Source organism: Takifugu flavidus, chromosome 15 (genome assembly GCF_003711565.1).
Source record: "Takifugu flavidus isolate HTHZ2018 chromosome 15, ASM371156v2, whole genome shotgun sequence".
NCBI lineage: Eukaryota > Metazoa > Chordata > Actinopteri > Tetraodontiformes > Tetraodontidae > Takifugu > Takifugu flavidus.
In genome coordinates, this window is record NC_079534.1 from 5,114,876 (window position 1) to 5,134,681 (window position 19,806).

Below are 19,806 nucleotides of genomic sequence, written 5' to 3' on the forward strand. Positions count from 1 at the left end.
GTTGTAAAAACAAACCATTTAAATATCCGATATTAAACATACATTTAGGGCTTTTACTTCATCTGGACCAGTTTGTCCACTATCATAAAAACAGCTGTAGCTTTTATTTTGATAGGAAAAACGACATCTTCCTGTATGTTGCTGCATGTTTGAATGAAAACAGTTGTTCAACAGTTCCTGTAGAAAAGATGGTTTGGAAGGAGGGGGCGGAGCATCGGCCATCAGGTGACCAGCAGGAGGGGGCGGAGCATCGGCCATCAGGTGACCAGCAGGAGGGGGCGGAGCATGAGCCATCAGGTGACCAGCAGGAGGGGGCGGAGCATCAGCCATCAGGTGACTCCACCTGTGGGTCGGTGTCAGTCCGTCCTCTGGCCCACCCACTAGATTCAGCCGCGTGGTCCACTGATGGCTATGGTTCTGATCAACCCTCAGCAGAACCCTCAGCAGAACCCTCAGGTGATGTTGGTGGCCAGCATGTCCCGGGTCATGTTGGACTTCTCCTTTAGCCTGGAGAGCAGCAGCGCGTGCTGGACCACCCCGGTCCTCACGTCCATCTGGACTACTTCCTGTTTCAGCCTGGTCAGACTGCGCCGGATCCTCACCACTGGGGCTGCACACACACGCACGCACGCACGCACGCACGCACGCACGCACACACACACACACACACACACCACACACACACACACACACAACACACACACACAGAGTTAAACTTTGTTTGATATAGAAAAACCATTAACGAACCATTATGACCATCAAAGTTCTCAGGAGGAAGGACTCGTGCTCTGTTGCCCCCCCCACACACACACACACTCACCTCCATCCGACATGCTGGAGTCTCTGTCCTTGATCTCCTGCTCGATCTTCTTCACCTCGTCACTGATCTGAAAGAGACCAAACTCAGGACTCAGATGTTGCTTCATGTTTCAGAGCATCTTCAACCTCAGCAGATGTGGACAGATGTTGCTGCTGGAGCCGTGACATCTGTCCACCTCTGTCCACCTCTGCTGAGGTGGCGATGCCTTCACTCACCTCCCTCAGCTCCAGCCTCTTCTCCATCACTCGTGCGTTGGTCTGCTGGTAGCGCTCTTGCTCCTGCAGGAGGACAACGTCCAGGTGTGTGAGCAGGTGGAGCCAGATGTTGGCCAGATGTTGGGGGGGTCTTTACCTGCTGGAGTCTGGCCCGAACGCTGCGGTACTCCTGGATCAGAGGCTCCAGCTGCTTGCTGATGTACTTCTCTCTGCTGCTCACCTTCTCCACAGCTTTACTGAGGTCCTGCTGCAGCCGGGTCAGGAAGCTCTGGGCCACACACACACACACAGATGGATGTGAACACCCCCAGACACACACCCCTGGACCCCCCCTGGACCCCCCAGCAGACCTTGGAGTCCTCTGTCAGGGAGCTGATTGCCTGGTTGTGCTGGTGCATCTGCTCCAGGTGGCTCCTCCACTGCTGCAGAGCAACACACATTCTCATTTTCTCGTCATTCAGGTGTTCCTGAACGTGGACTGAGGCTGGACCTTGTTGTGGGTCCTGGTGGAGACCCTGAGCTGCGTCAGGACTCGTTCCACCTCCAGGTTCCATTCAGCTGCATCTCCTGCTGACTCTGGAGCATCGTCTGCTCTGAGGGCACCTTCAGGTTCCTGTCAGGCCAGAGCAGAGCTTCAGTCTGCTGCCTGGTCCTGGTGCCAGGTTCTCCCTCCACGTGCACATTCAGCAGCAGCTCTACTCACGCTGGTTTGGAGCTTCAGAGTGTCCAGGTCCAGCACGTCCTCGTCATCATCGGCCTCCTGCAGACACCAAACACAGCACGTCACCAGTCACGTCTGACGTCGTGCTAACGTATGACAACACTGAGCTAACGGGCGCGGCACACGACGTCATGCTAACAGCAGCAGAGTTCTGCAGCTAAAAGTGCTGCTGGACGGCATCACACACACTTCCTGTTGCTCTACACACACTTCCTGTTGCTCTACACACACTTCCTGTTGCTCTACACACACTTCCAATTGTTCTCCACACTTCCTGTTGCTCTACACACACTTCCTGTTGCTCTACACACACTTCCTGTTGCTCTACACACACTTCCAATTGTTCTCCACACTTCCTGTTGCTCTACACACACTTCCTGTTGCTCTACACACACACTTCCTGTTGTTCTACACACACTTCCAATTGTTCTCCACACTTCCTGTTGCTGTACACACACTTCCTGTTGCTCTACACACACTTCCTCTTGTTCTACACACTTCCGGTTGCTCTACACACACTTCCTCTTGTTCTACACACACTTCCTGTTGCTCTACACACACTTCCTGTTGCTCTACACACACTTCCTGTTGCTCTACACACACTTCCTGTTGCTCTACACACACTTCCTCTTGTTCTACACACTTCCGGTTGCTCTACACACACTTCCTCTTGTTCTACACACTTCCTGTTGCTCTACACACACTTCCTGTTGCTCTACACACACTTCCTGTTGCTGTACAGACACTTCCTGTTGCTCTACACACACTTCCTGTTGCTCTACACACACTTCCTGTTGCTCTACACACAAACCACAACAGCATCAGTTAGAGTCGGGAGCCTACGATCGCCTCCTCCTCGGCTCGGCTGAGTGTGAGCTCGGCATCGTCCTCCACGATCGACTCTTCTTCTGTGGTTTCTGTGGGATATTTTGGTCTAGAGGAAGAGAGACAAAACAGGAAGTCACCACTGAAGAAAGATAAAGAAGAAGATGTCTGAACCTTCTGGACGCTGGTGCCACTTTACAAAAACCAGAAGATGTGAGCTGCTCAGGCCTGTTGCCACGGTAACCTGTGGGTGCTAGACAGAGGTGTAAAGCTCCACCAACACATCTGACCTCAGATCTGAACCTGCACAACTTCACACCATACGTAGATTCCTTTGATGTTTTTGTTAATACCTTTAAAAGGATTTAGAACGTAAACGTTAAGTGACTGATGGTTCCAGGCCGCAGCAGCACCATCTACCGGTACCAGCACACTTCCTGTTTATGGGCCAGGGAACCCATGTGGTGCACAGGTACAAGAAACATTTGGGAACATTTGCAGCTTCTCCTCGTTTCCAACAACTCCCACATGCACGTGCACGACGGTACCTCCTGAAGGAGAAGCCCGTCCGCTTCAGGGCCTCCTCAGCCAGGCGGTCCAACACAAAGCAGACATGTTCCCCAGAACCGGACTTCAGTTTGGAGGGGGGGAAATCCACTTTAACACCCTGAGAGAGCAGAGAGGTCACGTCAGGTGTGTGTGTGTGTGTGGTGTGTGTGTGTGTGTGTGTGTGTGTGTGTGTGTGTGTGTGTGTGTGTTCAGCAGATCTGAAGCTTCGCGTCACTTACAAACGCCCGAAGTTCTGCCAGGATGTTGGACACGGTGGTGGTGGGTTCGTCGTACTCCAGAGGTTCAGGGAACGGCCGCCCCGCCGTGTTGATGAGCCAGGCAGCCGTGATGGTGAACAAGTAGAACTGTTCTCCTGGGTTGGACCCGATGTGAGGACTGGACACAAAGTAATGTCTGGAGCAGGAACACAGAGGTCAGAACATCAGGAACCAACATCTGGAGATCATGGTGCTGTGCTGGCTGCTGAGGAACCCACGGTGCTGCCATCAGGCTCTGTCCTACCTCGACAGACTCTTCGCGCTGTTGTGCTTCGCCAGAACTTGCTCCTCATAATCCAGCAGCTTCAGCTTTTCCAGCAACCCTTCCATCACAGCGAAGCCGCCGTAAGCCGCCCCGGGGCCGCGGTCCTCGCCATCGGCTCGTCTTCCATCTTCCGCCATCGTCGAACCTCCAACAGCTTCAACAACACAACGAACCTGCGGCTTGTTGCGCTTTTGTTGTCAAGCAACGACAGCTAACGCTAGCAGCTAACGCTAACAGGCTGCTAGCGTTAGCTGCTAGCGTTGATTGCTAAAGTAATCAGGATGAGGGCCGGACGCGATATTTACACTTCAAAAAACGTAAAATTATTAATTATTATTGTCACCAAGCGAAACTTCCATTTTCTTGCTCGACAAACTGGTAGCGCTGTTAGCGCTGTTAGCTCTGGGGTCCACGCACTTCCGCTCATCGACGCGAGTGTTTCCGGTCTTTCAGATTAAAAGTCGACGTTCCTCGGACGTGAGATTGGGAACTTACTTTCACAGAAAGAACAAAGAAAAAGCTTTTATCCTCCCGATTAAACCCGTGTTCTGTAGTAAATGAACACATTTATCATCATCACATGCGCTACAGACCATCATCGTTCACCGTTTGATCACCGTTTGCCATTTTTGTCCAGCTTTCGTTCTTTTTTGGTAACATTTCCTTGGACTTGAATATCTGTGACAGCTTTGCTGAGGTGTCCCCACCCTCATTAGCTTCCAGTGCTACACGATAATGTCATTATTGTTGTCAACTCCAGACTTTAATCCAAGGAATATGCGAGCGAGCCTCTCTGACCTCTAGACATTAGCAGAATTTAGCGCCTGCGTGAAAGGAAGCCACCGGAGCTCCAACGGTCTCTTCAATCAGCGAGTTTCTAAACATGGAGGTGAAACCAGAGATTAATCTGATGGATCGTATGTTCCGTTATTCCTCTCCAGGGATTTGCATTCAGTTATGGGATGCTGACATGTTCACACGGGGGCGGTTGTGCTGAGTCATCATTCATTACTGCTGAGTCAGCACTGTCTCAACAGCAGCAACAGGTCTAAGTTTGCTCTCCAGCTACGGTCGTCATGGCGACCAGGCAGCGTGGCGCCGCTGACGGGCCTCAGTGCGGCACCTGTCCTAGTTTGGTGAAGGATCCACAAAGCGGCTAAAATTAGAGGGAACAGCTGACGGACGTGAGGAGCCCACGTCCACGTTTACTCCAAACTGGTCCAGACCACAAAATCCTGCAAAGTCCGAGAGAAAATGAAGCACAGACGAGAGTTTTAAACATCATTTATGAATTATAAATACATAAACAGTCCAGGTTGTTGTGTCTTCATCCAGTTCACAGGTGAAAATAACGCTTGTAAAATAACGACCGAGTGAAAGAAGATGTGATATAAAGTGATAGAAACAAAGCAGGAAGTGAACATTTCAAAATAAGACACGCGCGTCTGCAGGAAAGAGCACTTCTGAGATGATCCTGGTCACATTTGTGACATCAGAATGTTCCCAGAACTTTAAAACACTGAAAACCACCACAAAAGTCAGCAGGCTAAAAGGCGCCGAAGCTTCGGACCCACAACTTCCTGTTCCTGTCTGTCGGTCCGTCGGAGGACAGCACAGCTCGCGAGGGTTGATGGGTCGTACAGTTGCAGCCCGGCCTCGGCCAGGCTCCCCCACCAGGCTCACAGGGTCCTGCTCACGCTCCCTCCCAACTCTCGTTACCATGGAAACGCCCACCAGCATCACAGCAACCTTCGTTTTCCTTCCCAAACTTTAACATTTGTGCAAATAATCTTCAGACTCTCAAATCTCACCTGAATAAATCATCAAAACAGGAAGAGTCTCCTCAAACGTGTCCCCCAATTCTTTAATTTAACACCAGTAATCTGCTCGTTAGTAAGGGGGATATTTTTGTCGGAATCTTGCTTTAAATGCAAATTAAAGGTTGAAGAGCATCAACCCTTTTCCACGATGAAAAAATTTTAGGTAAAATACTTAATCGTCATTACTCACAGGTAATTTTCTATCGACCAATCAAAATCTTTCGTCAGGGTCAACCAATCACAGACTGACTTCCTGAATCCCGAGGCTCCGCCCCTTCCCGTCTGATCCACCAATCCTACTCTCCTATCCGAGTGGCGGCGACCTCCTCGACAGGGCCCTCCCTCTTGGTTTCCGCGGCGACCTCGGTGTAGGTGACCCCTGGGGAGGCCGCGGGCTCCTGGACCTCGGCGCCCTCCTGACCCTCCGCCACCGCTCGCTCCTTCTTCAGCTTGATGCGGAAGGTGTCTTTGCTCGGCGCCCTCTTGGCGATGTTCTCCTTCAGCCGCTCGCCAGCCTGGTGCATCTTGTCCCGCCTCTCGGGGGGCATCACTTTCTCCCCCAGGTTGTGGAACTTGGTGCCCAGGTTGTCTTTGGTCTTGGTCATGTTCTCCTTGGAGAACGCGGCCTTTAGGCTCTCCGTACCCTTGGCCATGGATCTCTTGATGCGAGTGGTCCGTGACGGGTCGGCCTCCTCCACGCTCAGGTACTCCTCATCGGAGGAGAGGTCAGCGGGGACGTCGTAGGAGTCAGGCTCCATCTCCAGCCCCTCCAGGCTGACTCCTTTAGGACACTTGGTGACAGCCACGGAGGGGACCTCCTTCTCACCCTGCAGTCACAGAACACAATAAACCATCTGCTCAAAGACCAGAACCAAACATCTTAGGAGCCAAAGTTCACCATTCAAACCAGAGACAGAGGAGTGGGACCATGGACCATCTGGTCCGAACGAGGAGCAGCAGAAGCTCCATTGATTGTGGAGATGTTTGCTAAAACGGGACGAAGATGATGGAGATGGTGCAAACACAGGGAAGCTCCAGCAGCTTCCTGCTGAAACCACAGCTGAAGGTCCATATTAGGAGAAGAGGGGAGGGCCGAGAATAACCAGCAGCTGGGGGGCCCTGAAACCGGACCGGGGCCCCAAAGGGTGGGTGTGTGTGCGTGTGTGTGTGTGTGTGTGTGTGCGCGCGCGTGTGTGTGTGTGTGTGTGTGTGTGTGTGTGTGTGTGTGTGTGTGTGTGTTGCCTCCTGATTTCTGTTCAGTATCTCAACTCCTGTCTCAGCTTCACACCTGTGGAACCTCCACCACCAGTCGGACCAACAGGTGATCCACTTCCTGTTGTGTGTTTACCATTAATTCCCGACCCAGGTTGACCCACTCTGGGGAACCTTCCTCCCTGGGTGGAGGCTCCGATGACGCCCAGTCCTCCCAGGCCTATTTTGCCCCTACCAGAGGACTCAGTGGTTCTGCTGTGTCCACCTGCCTTGGGGGGTAGCTCTGGGTGCAGGAAGTGTGGGCGGAGCCCTCCTGATGTGTCCCAGATGTTGCTCTGTGTTTGTGAGTGGTGGTGGAGCACCGGGTGGTTCTCAGGGCTGAGAAGGTTCCTACCTGGTAAATGACAACCCGGAACTTGTTGCGGGTCAGCAGCTCGTCCTGAGTGGACTCCACCTTCTTCACGCGGACGTTCTGCTTCTCCACGCGCGTGCGGACGTCCTTGACGTTGGCGCTGACCTTGCGGGTCTTCTGCAGGAGCTTCTCCACGGTGCTGCTGGTGTCGCCGTGGTCCTTGGCCAGCTTCAGGACGTCGCCCTGGACGCTCCTGATGTTGTTCTCCAGCTCCAGCTGCCGCTCCTCCATGCGCTGCTGGCTGGACTGCACGTTGTCGATGATGCCGGCGACGCGCTCCAGCAGCGACAGGATGGTGAGGGCGCTGATGGGGTTCCCCGCCTCGTCCTCCACCCCGACGATCTCCAGCGGCTCCTGGACACCTGCTTTTTGGAACTTGTGCTGATCCATGGTGGCTCCTAAAGAGGGAAGATGTTCTGTGTGGTTCGGGGACTGAGGAGGTCAGATGAGCCGGGCTCAGGTCTGGGACAGGACCGGGGGGCAGACTCCGCCCACTCCCGTTTTAGAAGGGGGGGTCAACACACGAGGCCTAAAAATACAGCGTAAGGAGACACTCTGACATTTGGGCGAGGACGGAAAGCCCCATCCAGGACTCTGCCGCCCGCGTTATTCCGATCCTTCCCGATGATCTCCGCTGGGGGAATGTGGAGCACGTCTTTGCACCAGCATTCCCAGTTTGATGGTGTCTGGGAGGACGCGGGTCCTGGTGCGAGCAGCTGCGGGAGCCGTTGGTCAGCAGCAGATCAGACCAGTTGTCCCGTCAGATTACGGAACCCTCGGGTGGGATCAACGACGCCGATGTGGAGCTCTTTATAGCGTCTGACGCAGTGGGGATTTATTTGGAGCAGCTCTCCCGGGTCAGCTGGAGACCTTTGATCTGGTTCCACCTCCAGACCTGAACCCAGAAGATCACCTGGTGCCTTCACATGACTGAACACAAGATTTGCACTCTAGTGAGGCCCGCTGAGGCCAACAGCTGCGACACACACTCAGACACGTCACCGCCTATATTTGCTGTAGGCCACGCCCCCTACAGACACGTGACCTTTGCTCTGCATCTGAAACGTTCTGATAATCGGTCAGAAACGCTCCCGTTAGCATCAGGCTACCTCGTTCTTTGATGGCTGCTGCGGATGCTAAACATTAGATCAATCTGAGGTTGACAGGAAGTGACAGACGAGGACTCGTTTCAACCATTTATGGACATAAAAAAGTCTTTTTATTTTGGCAGACAGGAACCGCAGCCTCCCAAAGACCACATGCAGGATATTAGCCAACACATTTTACACATTTAGCAAACTTGCAGCTGTGATGGACAAATTAAAGCGACGACTGCTAACGCTACAGAGACGCCGTCCATCGCAGGAAATGACAGAAGAGAGGATCGATGCTAACCTCCGCCGCGGGTCACGAAGCATCAACCGCGATGTTTCACAATTATCAGCTGGGACAAAGGAAGCTAATAGGAGGCTAAAGGCCCAAATTAGCATCATGAACCCTGAAATGAGGTTTGTCAGGTCTTTGATGTAGAACACGAATAATAAGTACGAGATGATGTTAGCTGCCAGGTAAACAAACAGGTTTATTAATCATGTTCTAATATCCAAGAGGGACAATAATCATGAAGAAATCATAAGTGACGACAACACCGAGTGCTAATTTGGATCATTTGCTCCTCCTGATCCGCAAAAACAAGCCTCGCTAGCTCTGATGGAGCTACGGCTAACTCCCGGAACTCTGCTAAGAGCTAATGTTAGCAAACTGCAACAGTCGCAGCATCAAGATGTGCAGCGGTTACCCAGGAAACTGCGGGATTGACACGAGTTGATGACCGTGGGCGTGGCCACGTTGGAGTGATGATGTCATCTGGAGCCGTGTGGGACTGGGCGGAGCTTCAGTGTGACATAACAAACATCAAACCTGGCAGATACAAAGATCAGCAGATCACATTTTTCCTTTGAGTTGTTCTTTTCCAATCACTTCCTGTCAGGCAGCAGCATGCTAGCAATGCTGTCAGCAGCCAGCGGGGGCGATAAAGAGCTGCCTTTGGTTTAACCTCCACGGACACGGCCGCCACCGCTGCCTCCAACCGCCACCGCTGCCTCCAACCGCCACCGATACCAGTGTTCAGAGAAACAAAGCATAAGTAGCCACGCCTCTTTTTGCTCTCATCCAGCTAACATTCATCCCCCTATACTCGGCTTTAATAGCGTGCTAACGTTAGCTTTGGTCCGTCAGCATCAGCTTTGGAAAAACACACAAATAAAGACAAACTACAGACCGTCTCAACTCCAAGTCTGTCCACGTAGGACCTAAATGCATCACCTCCTTTGATGTTTTTAATGCTAACGCTTTAGCATTTCAAAGTGATGGCTGTTGATGCTTGATAAACTAATGTTTTATCACAAAAACAATCCCAATAAATAATTTATCTTGATGACGGAGTTTTACATTCCTAGAGTCTAAATTCAGTTCTAAAACTTTCGTCTATCGTCTGAACCCATAAAACCAAAATAAATTTGCTTTTGTCTCTTTCTTCATCATCTTTTCTGAGCTTCAAATCAGCGTTTTAAAAAGTTGAAACTACAACACGAGACAGCGTTTTCACAACCCATGCAGATATACGTTAACCAGAAAAACAACGTCCGAAAGAAAAAAGACCTACAGACAATGTTTCACAATAAGAGCACATGAATGAATGAATTATGAAGGAATGAAAACATGAACTGCTCAGGGAAACTCTGGCGTGGAAATAAGTGTAAGAATAAACACAAATTCATTTTAGGATTCAGGATTTTAACAATTTTTAACCGTCAGTGCATTAAAGTGAGTGCATGTGCTCTTATTGTGAAATGCTAACAAGACGACGCTATTATCTTGTTGAAACAGCAACATGGACGCCTTAGCGCTGGCGCTCAGCAGCGGCTGGTTGCCATGACGCCAGCGCTAAAAGCACATTCTAAAGTCAGGAACGGTCAGGAAAAAGGCCCCTGACGTTAGCGCGCTCCTTAACGTTGATGTTTAAAGATTAACACGACACATTTATCGTTAAAAAAATGTCATGGTGTAAAAATGTATCAAAAAGCCCGAAACGGCTAAACCATCCTGGAGTTTGTGTCCGAGGAAAAGTGTCCGAGGTTTTGTTTGTGTCGGCGCCCCCTGGTGTTCTTCGGACACTTCCTGGAGAGACAAAAACGTCAGACACACGTTTGAGCGTCCAGGCGCTAACGAGACCAAGCTCAATGCTAACGAGGCCAGGCTCAATGCTAACGAGGCCAGGCTCAATGCTAACGAGGCCAGGCTCAATGCTAACGAGACCAGGCTCAATGCTAACGAGGCCAGGCTCAATTAACGGCTCCCACCTTGTGATGCACATCACCACGGCGACGATGATGGCGATCTGCACGGCGCCGATGATGGCGGCGATGAGGATATAGTGGAGCTTCTGTCCACTGGGGACCACGTAGAGGATGTTGAACTCCTGAGGCTCGTCACACTGAACACCTTTGTACCCTGCATCACACCTGCGTCACACACACAGACAGCATGCGTTCAGGCAAAGTTAGCCCTGTGTTAGCGAGACTAGCGTCAGCGCAGGCGGCCACGCACCTGCAGGTGGCCACGCCTTGTCTGACCTCACACTCCCCATGGACACAGAAGCTAGCATGGCTGTCCGAGCAGGGGAGGGGCATCCCGGCGTAGAAGCCGTCACTGTGGTCCAGGCCTGTCGTATCTGAAGGTGAACACAAGACCAGGTCATCTCACCCGCGATCACATGTTAGCATGTTGGTAGCATCATCGTCATCAGGGTGGAGCTGCTTCCTCACCGAAGGAGCCTTTGAAGGTGCTGCTGTCATCTTTCCCCAGTTTGTCTTTATCAGCTGTGGAGGAACAAGGAGTCAGCAGCCACCCTGGAGGGGGCGGGGCTTCTGCTCTGGCTGCAGGATCAGGAAGGGGCGGGGCTTCTGCTCTGGCTGCAGGATCAGGAGGGGCGGGGCTTCTGCTCTGGCTACAGGATCAGGAAGGGGCGGGGCTTCTGCTCTGGCTACAGGATCAGGAAGGGGCAGGGCTTCTGCTCTGGCTACAGGATCAGGGAGGGGCGGGGCTTCTGCTCTGGCTACAGGATCATCAAGAGGGCGGGGCTTCTGCTCTGGCTACAGGATCATGGAGGGGCGGGGCTTCTGCTCTGGCTACAGGATCAGGGAGGGGCGGGGCTTCTGCTCTGGCTACAGGATCAGGGAGGGGCGGGGCTTCTGCTCTGGCTACAGGATCAGGAAGGGGCGGGGCTTCTGCTCTGGCTACAGGATCAGGGAGGGGCGGGGCTTCTGCTCTGGCTACAGGATCCGGAAGAGGGCGGGGCTTCTGCTCTGGCTACAGGATCAGGAAGGGGCGGGGCTTCTGCGCTGGCTACAGTATCTGAAAGAGGCGGGGCTTCTGCTCTGGCTACAGGATCAGGAAGGGGGCGGGGTTAGAGGATCACGCCATCGTGCTTATGATGCTTCTCACCTGTACACCTGCCCAGGTGTTTGACGTCGATCTGCTCTTGTTTCATGCAGGATGCTTCTCGGACCAGACACGGGTTGTTGTAGGAGTTCCCGTCAGTGGCACAAACGGGGTTTTCGTTGTGGCCGCTGCAGTCGATGTTACATATACACCTGTAATCAGGCAGCAGCAGGTGTGAGCGTCCTGGCACAGGTGAACCTGATGACTGCTAGCATGTAGCAGCATTTGCTCACCAGACGTCTTCAGAGTCCTCGTCACACTCCGCTCCGTATTTACAGGTGCTGCACTTGGTGAACTTCTTCCCCACGTCAGGAGCAGAACCCTCGTCATCTGTGAGCACAGGTAAAGAAAACCTGTCAAGAAATGGCCGATGTGCTTTTATTTTGGTGACCGCTGGTCTTCCTCTGACCCCCGGCGGCTTCACCGAGGCGTCAGCACTGGTCAGACGCTCTAAACTCACCGTCACCATCTCCAGAGCCTGATCCTGGATCTGTGAAGACACAAGAACAACGCTTTTATTTGACCTGGGACAGGAGCCCACCTGCTGCGCCTTGACCCGCCCCCTGGTCTACCCTCCTGTCTGTCTGACTCCACCCTCTGGACGACCCTCCTGTCTTTCTGGCCACGCCCCCTGGACTGCCCTCTTGACGGTCTGACTCCACCCCCTGGACTACCCTCCTGTCTGTCTGACTCCACCCCCTGGACTACCATCCTGTCTGTCTGACCACGCCCCCTGGACTGTCCTCCTGACGGTCTGACTCCACCCCCTGGACTGTCCTCCTGCCTGTCTGACCCCGCCCACCTGACTGCTTGACCCTGTCCTCCTGCCTGTCTGACCCCGCCCACCTGACTGCTTGTCCCTGTCCTCCTGCCTGTCTGACCCCGCCCACCTGGGAGGAGTTAGTGCTGTGACACCCACCCACAGAGCAGGGCCCGTCAGACACCCTGGAGATGAGCCGCTGCTGCTTGCAGGCTGCCTGCTGCCTGTAGCACTCGTTCTGGTAGGTGTCCCCGTTGGAGCCGCACACGGGGACGTAGTGTTTGTGACACTGTGGACAGAGACACAGGTGTTCTGGGACCAGTTCACGTCCTGCGGTTCCAAATGTTCTTTCACAAACCAAAGGGCCAAATAACTCGGCCTGGCCACAAGAGGGCGCCAAAACACAGAAGTGGAACCAATATCACAAACTGATGACCGGACTGGACCGGACCAGACTCGACCAGGCTGGACCGGACTGGACCGGGCTGGGCCGGACTGGACCGGGCTGGGCCGGACTGTCCTTTATGGTCTGGACCTGACAGCCTAACCATGCCAACCATCATGTGACCACGGTTCCTACCTGAAACTGACACACACATCTGAGCTGAGCGCCGTCGTCTCTGCAGACGCCGCCGAAGCGGCAGGTGGAGTCGTCACAGACCCTCAGGTCGCTCTTCCTCTCTGGGTGATCTGCACCAGACACAGACGTACATCAGACAGGTGGTGGCCAGCAGGTGACACAGGTGAACGGCTCCTCAAAAATACAGTTTGATAAACTGGTGAGAAGATGGAGGTGAACTGGTGCCTAAACTGAGTCAGTGCTGCCACCACTGGTCGCCCCTGGTACTGCAGCTCATGATGCTCCTCTCAGCTCCTCATGATGCTCCTCATGATGCTCCTCTCAGCTCCTCATGATGCTCCTCATGATGCTCCTCTCAGCTCCTCTCATGATGCTCCTCTCAGCTCCTCATGATGCTCCTCTCAGCTCCTCTCAGCTCCTCATGATGCTCATGATGGCAGCGTTTCCCTCCTATTTCATCCTCACTTTCAGGAAACCAAATACAATACATCCCAGCAGAAGATCCTGCACGAGTGTGTGCGTGTGTGTGTGTGTGTGCGTGTGTGTGTGTGCGTGTGTGTGTGTGCGTGCGTGTGTGTGTGTGTGCGTGCGTGCGTGTGTGCGTGCGCGCGTGCGTGCGTGTGTGTGTGTGTGCGTGCGTGCGTGTGTGTGTGTGCGTGTGTGTGTGTGTGTGTGTGTGTGCGCGCCAGTGAGCGGTCCCAACACGTGTCTCCATGACTCGGCTCTGGTCTGTCGGCCTGAGAGCAGCCGTGGTGATGAAGGTGCTGGTGGTCACCTGTGCTCACCTGGGTGAGGCTCCGCCCTCTCAGCTGGTTTGAAATGTTCTGAAGCAGCAGGATGAGTTTGTGTGTCAGGAGCTTTTCTCTGTTCTGCAGCCTTTGAATAAAACATGAAACCTGAACATCTCCTCCTCCTCCTCCCCACCTCCCCCCCTCGTTCCTTCCTTCCCTCTCTCCTTCCTTCCTTCCCTCCCTCCCTCCCTCCCTCCCCCCCCAACATTGGACACTTTAGAGGGGAAAAAGATGCTGCTAGCACATATTAGCATGCTAACAGTTCCATTAACCCCGCCCACCCAGCACTGCTGATCTAGATGACAGAGAGGTGGTTCTGACCACCCGGACCTGTTGGTGGAGGATAAATGGCAGAAGAAGAAGACCTCCTCCCCCCCCCCCCCCCCAAAGATCAGCCCAGAGATTCAAGAGGATAAAACCAGGAGGACTCAGGACGACTGATCCTGGCTGAGCTGAGAGCAAGAAGAATGAGGATTTACAGATAAATGGTCATCTGGTCTGGGGGGAGGGAGGGAGGAGAGAGGGAGGGAGGGAGGGAGGAGGGAGGGAGGAGGGAGGAAGGAGAGAGGGAGGGAAGAAGGAGGGAAGGGGGGAGGGAGAGAGGAGGAGGGAGAGAGGGAGGAAAGGAATGAAGGAGGGAGGGAGGGAGAGAGGGAGAGAGGAGGAGGAGGGAGAGAGGGAGGAAGGAAGGAAGGAGGGAGGGAGGGAGAGAGGGAGGGAGGGAAGGAATGAAGGAGGAAGGGAGGAGAGAGGGAAGGGGGGAGGGAGAGAGGGAGGAAGGAGGAGGGAGGGAGGAAGGAGAGAGGGAGGGGGGAGGGAGGGAGAGAGGAGAGAGGGAGGGAGGGAGGGAGGGAGGGAGGGAAGGAAGGAGGAAGGGAGGGAGGAGAGAGGGAGGGAAGGAAGGAGGGAGGGAGGAAGGGAGGAGGGGAGGAGGAAAAAAGAGGGAGGGAGGGAGGGAAGGAGGGAGGGAGGGAGAAAGGAAGGAGAGAGGAGGAGGGAGGGAGGGAAGGAGGGAGGGAGGGAAGGAGGGAGGAGGGAGGGAAGGAGGGAGGGAGGGGGGAGGGAGGGAGGAGGGAGAGAGGAGGAAGGGAGGGAGGAGGGAGGAAGGGAGGAGAGAGGGAAGGGGGGAGGGAGAGAGGGAGGAAGGGAGGGAAGAGAGGGAGGGAGGAAGGAGAGAGGGAAGGGGCAAGGAGGGAGAGGGGGGAAGGAGAGAGGGAGGGAAGAAGGAGGGAAGGGGGGAGGGAAGGAAGAGATGGAGGAAGGGAAGGAAGGAGGGATGGAGGAAGGGAAGGATAGACAGACAGACAGATAGATAGATAGATAGATAGACAGATAGATAGATAGATAGACAGATAGATAGATAGACAGACAGATAGATAGATAGATAGACAGATAGATAGATAGACAGACAGATAGATAGATAGATAGATAGATAGATAGACAGACAGACAGACAGACAGACAGACAGACAGACAGACAGACAGATAGACAGATAGATAGATAGATAGATAGACAGACAGACAGACAGACAGACAGACAGACAGACAGACAGACAGACAGATAGATAGATAGATAGATAGATAGATAGATAGATAGATAGATAGATAGACAGATTCTGCAGGTTCGAAAATGCCGGATTATTTGATCTTTCTGGCGTCACTGAAGGAATGATGGGAGTGTGGAGACACGGCCCCGCACAGCCCCGCACGGCCCCGCAGCGGTACCTGAACAGTCCTTCCGGCCTCTGCACTCTCCGCTCTGCGGGTGGTAGGACGCTCGCGCCTCTGGCAGGTGCAGCGGAACGAGCAGACACGCGGACAGCAGGTACAGCACGAGCCCGGGCCTGGACCCCATGTTGAGGAGGAGCAGGTGATGGTGCTGATCCCGCAGATGGTGCTGATCCAGCCTCCGGAGCCCGCGCTCGTTTGCGGTCGATAACCAGCGATCTGCGGTGAGCGCCGCCTCCCGCAAGAAGGAAAGGAGGCGCGGTGAGGACGTGCGGGAGTCGCTCCTCCACGGCCCGTTCAAGGAGCCTCTGAGGCGCTCCTGGTCCTCCAGGGAGGAGGCAGCATCTTCGCCACCGAAGGTCCGCTCTGAGGGCCCGACTGGTCCCGATCCGGGGCTGAGGAGGAGGAGGCGGCACGAGAAGGATGCAACCACAACAAAGAGAGAGGGGGGGCGGCGGGGGGGCGGCGGGGGGATGCGACACTCCCTGTCAGTGCCCGATCTGAACCCGGAACCTGATTGGAGCCAGAACGCTTCTGCGCATGCGCCAAGTTTTACGACCCCGTTTTAATTGAGAGCGAAACAGATAAACTCAAGACATAGAAACATCTTCAAAATAATAAACGTCAAAATAAACCAACTAATTCAATAAACAGATAATTAAAACCAACCAACAATCTTTTGTATGAAGAAAGGATAGAAAAGATAGTGTTTAAGGACCACATGACTGGGTTCTGTATTTTTGGCTTTTTGGACATTTTCCAGAGTTGGTGTATTAAATCAAAACAATGTTAGAAAGTTTCGGGGTTTATATCACACAAACAACACGTGACATTCGCGATTTGAAGCTTAAACTCTGCGGAACCGTGTAGAAAGTCGCTGATGCACTCGTGTTAAAGGGACAGATCGCGCACGGCCCGTAATGCGCGCGTGTCCGGGGCGCATGCGCCGAAGTGGCCTGGAAACGGATTGTGTCGCGTTTAGCAGCTGCCGTAAAGTCCTGCCGTAAAGTGTTTCCTTCGAGCTTCAACGCGTGCTCGTCTGCTCGTGCCGAGAAGAAGAGAAAAAGCAGCGCGTGTCCAGAAAAGAGACGCTTCAGTCGGGTTCCGGTACCTGACAGCTCCTTCCTGACGTGCACGCCCCTACACGAACGCGCGCGCGCACACTCAAATCCAAACGCAACAGTGGTCATCGATCAGGGATCACAATGATCGATCAACACCAATAATCAGTGTAATCAATCAATCAACAGCTGCTGATGGTTCTGTTGGGGGGGGGGGGGGCAACATCAAAGAGGATGAAAGGGAGAGACGGCAGATGACCAGAACTAATCAGGTTACTAATTTATGGAGGTTCCTGCTGGTTCTCCCTAATTGGTTAAAAGGGTTAAAGGATCATCAGAGGAGAAAATCTCATCCAAAAGAAAGAACAGTTAAGGTGGGGGGGGGGGGGGGGGGCAGGGAGGGGGGAGGAGAGATGGGGGAGAGAGGGGGGGGGGGGGGGGGGTTCTGTTCCAAAGCTGGAACGTCACCAGAGCTTCACCTGTTGTGGACTTCAGCTCTGGTCCTGATGCTCCTCCTGCTCTAATGTCTCTAATTTACCCCCACAGTGTGTGTGTGTGGTGTGTGGTGTGTGTGTGTGGTGTGGTGTGTGGTGTGTGTGTGTGGTGTGTGTGTGGTGTGTGTGTGTGTGTGTGTGTGTGGTGTGTGTGTGGTGTGTGTGGTGTGCGAGATCTCAACGTTTGTAGATGGAAGCAGTCGCACCTCTCGTCGCCGGTAGGGGGCGCAGTTTCAGTGGAAAAGGAAAAAGAAGGAAGGGAACTCACCTGTTCAGATGCTCCTCAGCTACAAATGCAACGAGCGAACGCAACGCGCGACGATCCGGAAATGCGACGGGTTTGGTTTGAGTTTTTGGTTTATTTGAGTTTTTGTTTTTTTGAGGTTTTTGTTGGTTTAGTTTTTTTTTTTTTGAGGCTTTTGTTGGTTCAGTTTTGTTTTGAGATTTTTGTTGTTTTAGTTTAGTTTTTTTTTTTTTTGAGGCTTTTGTTGGTTTAGTTTTTTTGAGGCTTTTGTTGGTTCAGTTTTGTTTTGAGATTTTTGTTGTTTTAGTTTAGTTTTTTTTTTTTTTTGAGGCTTTTGTTGGTTTAGTTTTTTTGAGGCTTTTGTTGGTTCAGTTTTGGTTTTTTTTTGGTTTTTGTTGTTTTAGTTTTGGTTTTGTTTATTTGAAGCTTTGTTTTTCGGTTGGTTTAGTTTTTGGTAGTTCTGGTTAGTTCTGGTTAGTTGGAGGCTTATTGCCGGGCCTACCTTGGGGTTGGAACCCCTGTCGCTCAGTTGGGAGTCAGTGGTCGTCTGCGCTGGACCATCTTCAGCGCTGAAGAGGGGTGAGAACCAAGCCATGAAGAGGAGGAAGCTGGTGGAGGAAGTCAGCACGGAGCCGAGTTCAGACCCCACAATGTGGCTCTGACACTCTGGAACCCACCTGGACCTGGAACAGCCGAGTCCTCCTGAGAAATCCTGGACCCGCGTTGGTCTGAAGATCGAAAGATCTCCTTCCAGATCTTTCCACCACCGCCGGCCAGAAAGTAGCTCCGCGCCATCATCGCGTGGCCTTGGACACAGCAGTTGTGGGTTCAAATCCCCGCGGGGGCAGCAGGAAACCAAAGGTTGGAATTTCTCCAGGATGTGTTTGAAGTTCCCTGTTTTGCTTTATTTTTCAGTTTTAAGAGCAAATATTTTGTGTCACGTTTGTTCTGCTGATCTAAACCTGCTTATTAATCCATTTTAAAGGATCGGAGCAGGTATCGGTGTGAAGTAACAACCAAAGATGCTTCAGGAACCGACAGTTTGGCGTAGTACATAACCTGATCAGCATCCCATTCCCAAAGGTTCTGAGTCCTCTCAGAGCTCCTCACTCAGCCCCGTGGGGCCTCCCTGGAGATGGTTGTGGGTGGTTGACAGGACTTGGAACCTTGAGAGAACCAGACCTCACGTTCAGAAGGCACCTTTAAAGTGGACTCAAACCAACATCAGCCAAAGGATTCAAGGTTAGAATCCAAGATACTTTAGTGGGACGTCACAAACCACAATCAGGCGACTGGAAGTCCCGGCGGAGGCTCCTCGGGTCTCCAGGAAGCTGCACGTCTCCAGACGTGGGATGACGTCTCCAGCCGTCAGGGAACAGCCAGTTCTTAACCTCTAATCAGGAATCTTCTCAGAGATACAGCTCTGAGCTCCTGCACGTATCTGGTGTTCTGGAACGGGTTCTCCTGTTCCAGAACCTCAAGGACGTGAGACACCAGAGGGCCCAGATTAGGGACGTCTCAAACAGAAGACAGAACGGCATGGACCCCGTCGTAACCACAACAGCGCCACTTATTCTAGCTTATCTCTGCACAACACACAGCATTAGCATTAGCATTAGCAGTGAGCAGTCAGGACAATGAGAACATTCAGCAACACACACCAGCACATGAGAATGATTTTATCAGGTGATTATATGAGGAGTCACAACTAAAACTGGGTCTGAAGGGTCGGCTGAGCGTTAGCAAACGCGGCGTTTTAACTTCAGCGTCGATTTTTTAACCCTTCAGGGTGAAAATCCATTAATCAGCCGGTCTGAGCTGGTCTCAAAGTTGCTGCCCTGTGATTGGTTGATGACACATTTGCGTTAACCAGCAAACGAACAGGTGGACCTCATAAAGTGCCTGTTTGGTTCAGGTTTCCATGGAAACCAAACATATGGCAGTGACACAAGGAGCTGCAGGAGAGTCCTTGAGGTCCTCTCTGTCCTGACGGAAGGACGTGTCCTCCTGACGGTTCTGTAGCTACAGACGTCTGTGATGGTGGTTTGAGTCTGGAACCTTCTGGGCCACCGTAGCTCCACATGTGAGTCGGCCTGTGGACACAGAAATGTGTCCTGCTGCTCCCAGAATGGAGGACGTGTTTGGTTATTAGGCGTGGTTGGTAACTCTACACACTCGCTGTTATCTCAGCACACAGGCGCACACACACAGACACACACACACACACGCGCACACACACCAGATAAATCGTATCAATCCGAAAACCACTCCGAGTGTAAACACCACCAACCACTAACGAACAATCATTAACTCGTGATCTAAATCATTCCGTCACGTTTTAGCCTCACTGAGCGGCTGCCCGAGTGCTTTTGAGCAGGTTTCCTTTAATGAGTCGATAGGGTTAGGGTTAGTTTACCGACCAATGCTGAGCCCCTAAAGGTCTTTGGATCAACACCTCGGCTCTCTCCTTTTACAGGAATGGTTGTGTATTAAAAACCTGCAGGTTTTATAATTACAGCGTCTGTATGA

The 19,806-nt window shown here is 52.8% G+C and overlaps 3 protein-coding genes and 1 long non-coding RNA gene across 5 annotated transcripts; all 4 read right to left on the reverse strand.

Annotated features, from left to right (window-relative positions):
- Positions 1 to 32: 32 nt before the first annotated feature.
- ift57 (intraflagellar transport 57 homolog (Chlamydomonas)) lies at positions 33 to 4,112 on the reverse strand. Of its 2 annotated transcripts, none has more exons than XM_057057299.1 (11): positions 3,653 to 4,112; positions 3,370 to 3,544; positions 3,130 to 3,248; positions 2,600 to 2,690; positions 1,739 to 1,795; positions 1,526 to 1,648; positions 1,386 to 1,454; positions 1,172 to 1,303; positions 1,036 to 1,098; positions 821 to 887; positions 33 to 610 (listed from the first exon to the last, which is right to left on the reverse strand). In XM_057057299.1, the coding sequence occupies exons 1-11, from the start codon at positions 3,808 to 3,810 to the stop codon at positions 453 to 455; spliced, it is 1,212 nt and encodes a 403-aa protein (XP_056913279.1). In that variant the 5' UTR covers positions 3,811 to 4,112; the 3' UTR covers positions 33 to 452. The 2 variants fall into 2 exon arrangements, with proteins under 2 accessions (XP_056913279.1, XP_056913278.1); XM_057057298.1 differs by having other exon boundaries at positions 1,386 to 1,457.
- Positions 4,113 to 4,941: 829 nt separating this feature from the next.
- cavin4a (caveolae associated protein 4a) lies at positions 4,942 to 8,167 on the reverse strand. The gene is made up of 2 exons (XM_057057331.1): positions 7,100 to 8,167; positions 4,942 to 6,320 (listed from the first exon to the last, which is right to left on the reverse strand). The coding sequence occupies exons 1-2, from the start codon at positions 7,505 to 7,507 to the stop codon at positions 5,790 to 5,792; spliced, it is 939 nt and encodes a 312-aa protein (XP_056913311.1). The 5' UTR covers positions 7,508 to 8,167; the 3' UTR covers positions 4,942 to 5,789.
- A 507-nt stretch (positions 8,168 to 8,674) lies between these two features.
- On the reverse strand, positions 8,675 to 15,939 carry tmeff1a (transmembrane protein with EGF-like and two follistatin-like domains 1a). Its single transcript, XM_057057312.1, has 10 exons — positions 15,476 to 15,939; positions 12,961 to 13,070; positions 12,540 to 12,669; positions 12,081 to 12,110; positions 11,854 to 11,950; positions 11,624 to 11,772; positions 10,945 to 10,998; positions 10,727 to 10,850; positions 10,480 to 10,641; positions 8,675 to 10,297 (listed from the first exon to the last, which is right to left on the reverse strand). The coding sequence occupies exons 1-10, from the start codon at positions 15,603 to 15,605 to the stop codon at positions 10,213 to 10,215; spliced, it is 1,071 nt and encodes a 356-aa protein (XP_056913292.1). The 5' UTR covers positions 15,606 to 15,939; the 3' UTR covers positions 8,675 to 10,212.
- Positions 15,940 to 17,720: 1,781 nt separating this feature from the next.
- On the reverse strand, positions 17,721 to 18,388 carry LOC130539178 (uncharacterized). The gene is made up of 2 exons (XR_008954060.1): positions 17,955 to 18,388; positions 17,721 to 17,846 (listed from the first exon to the last, which is right to left on the reverse strand). It is a non-coding gene; the product is annotated as an uncharacterized LOC130539178 (long non-coding RNA).
- Positions 18,389 to 19,806: the final 1,418 nt, after the last annotated feature.

What these genes read in the sequence shown, in the direction of transcription:
- ift57 (XM_057057298.1), bottom strand. Translation starts at nt 3,810, where the DNA reads ATGGCGGAAGATGGAAGACGAGCCGATGGCGAGGACCGCGGCCCCGGG. An exon ending in AGCGCGAAGAGTCTGTCGAG is followed by an intron (nt 3,545 to 3,652) that starts GTAGGACAGAGC and finishes TTCCTGCTCCAG; the next exon opens with ACATTACTTTGTGTCCAGTC. An exon ending in AGAGGCTGGAGCTGAGGGAG is followed by an intron (nt 888 to 1,035) that starts GTGAGTGAAGGC and finishes GGTCTCTTTCAG; the next exon opens with ATCAGTGACGAGGTGAAGAA.
- cavin4a (XM_057057331.1), bottom strand. Translation starts at nt 7,507, where the DNA reads ATGGATCAGCACAAGTTCCAAAAAGCAGGTGTCCAGGAGCCGCTGGAG. An exon ending in TCCGGGTTGTCATTTACCAG is followed by an intron (nt 6,321 to 7,099) that starts GTAGGAACCTTC and finishes CTGTGACTGCAG; the next exon opens with GGTGAGAAGGAGGTCCCCTC.
- tmeff1a (XM_057057312.1), bottom strand. Translation starts at nt 15,605, where the DNA reads ATGGGGTCCAGGCCCGGGCTCGTGCTGTACCTGCTGTCCGCGTGTCTG. An exon ending in AGGCTCTGGAGATGGTGACG is followed by an intron (nt 11,951 to 12,080) that starts GTGAGTTTAGAG and finishes CTGTGCTCACAG; the next exon opens with ATGACGAGGGTTCTGCTCCT. An exon ending in GAGGACTCTGAAGACGTCTG is followed by an intron (nt 11,773 to 11,853) that starts GTGAGCAAATGC and finishes GCCTGATTACAG; the next exon opens with GTGTATATGTAACATCGACT.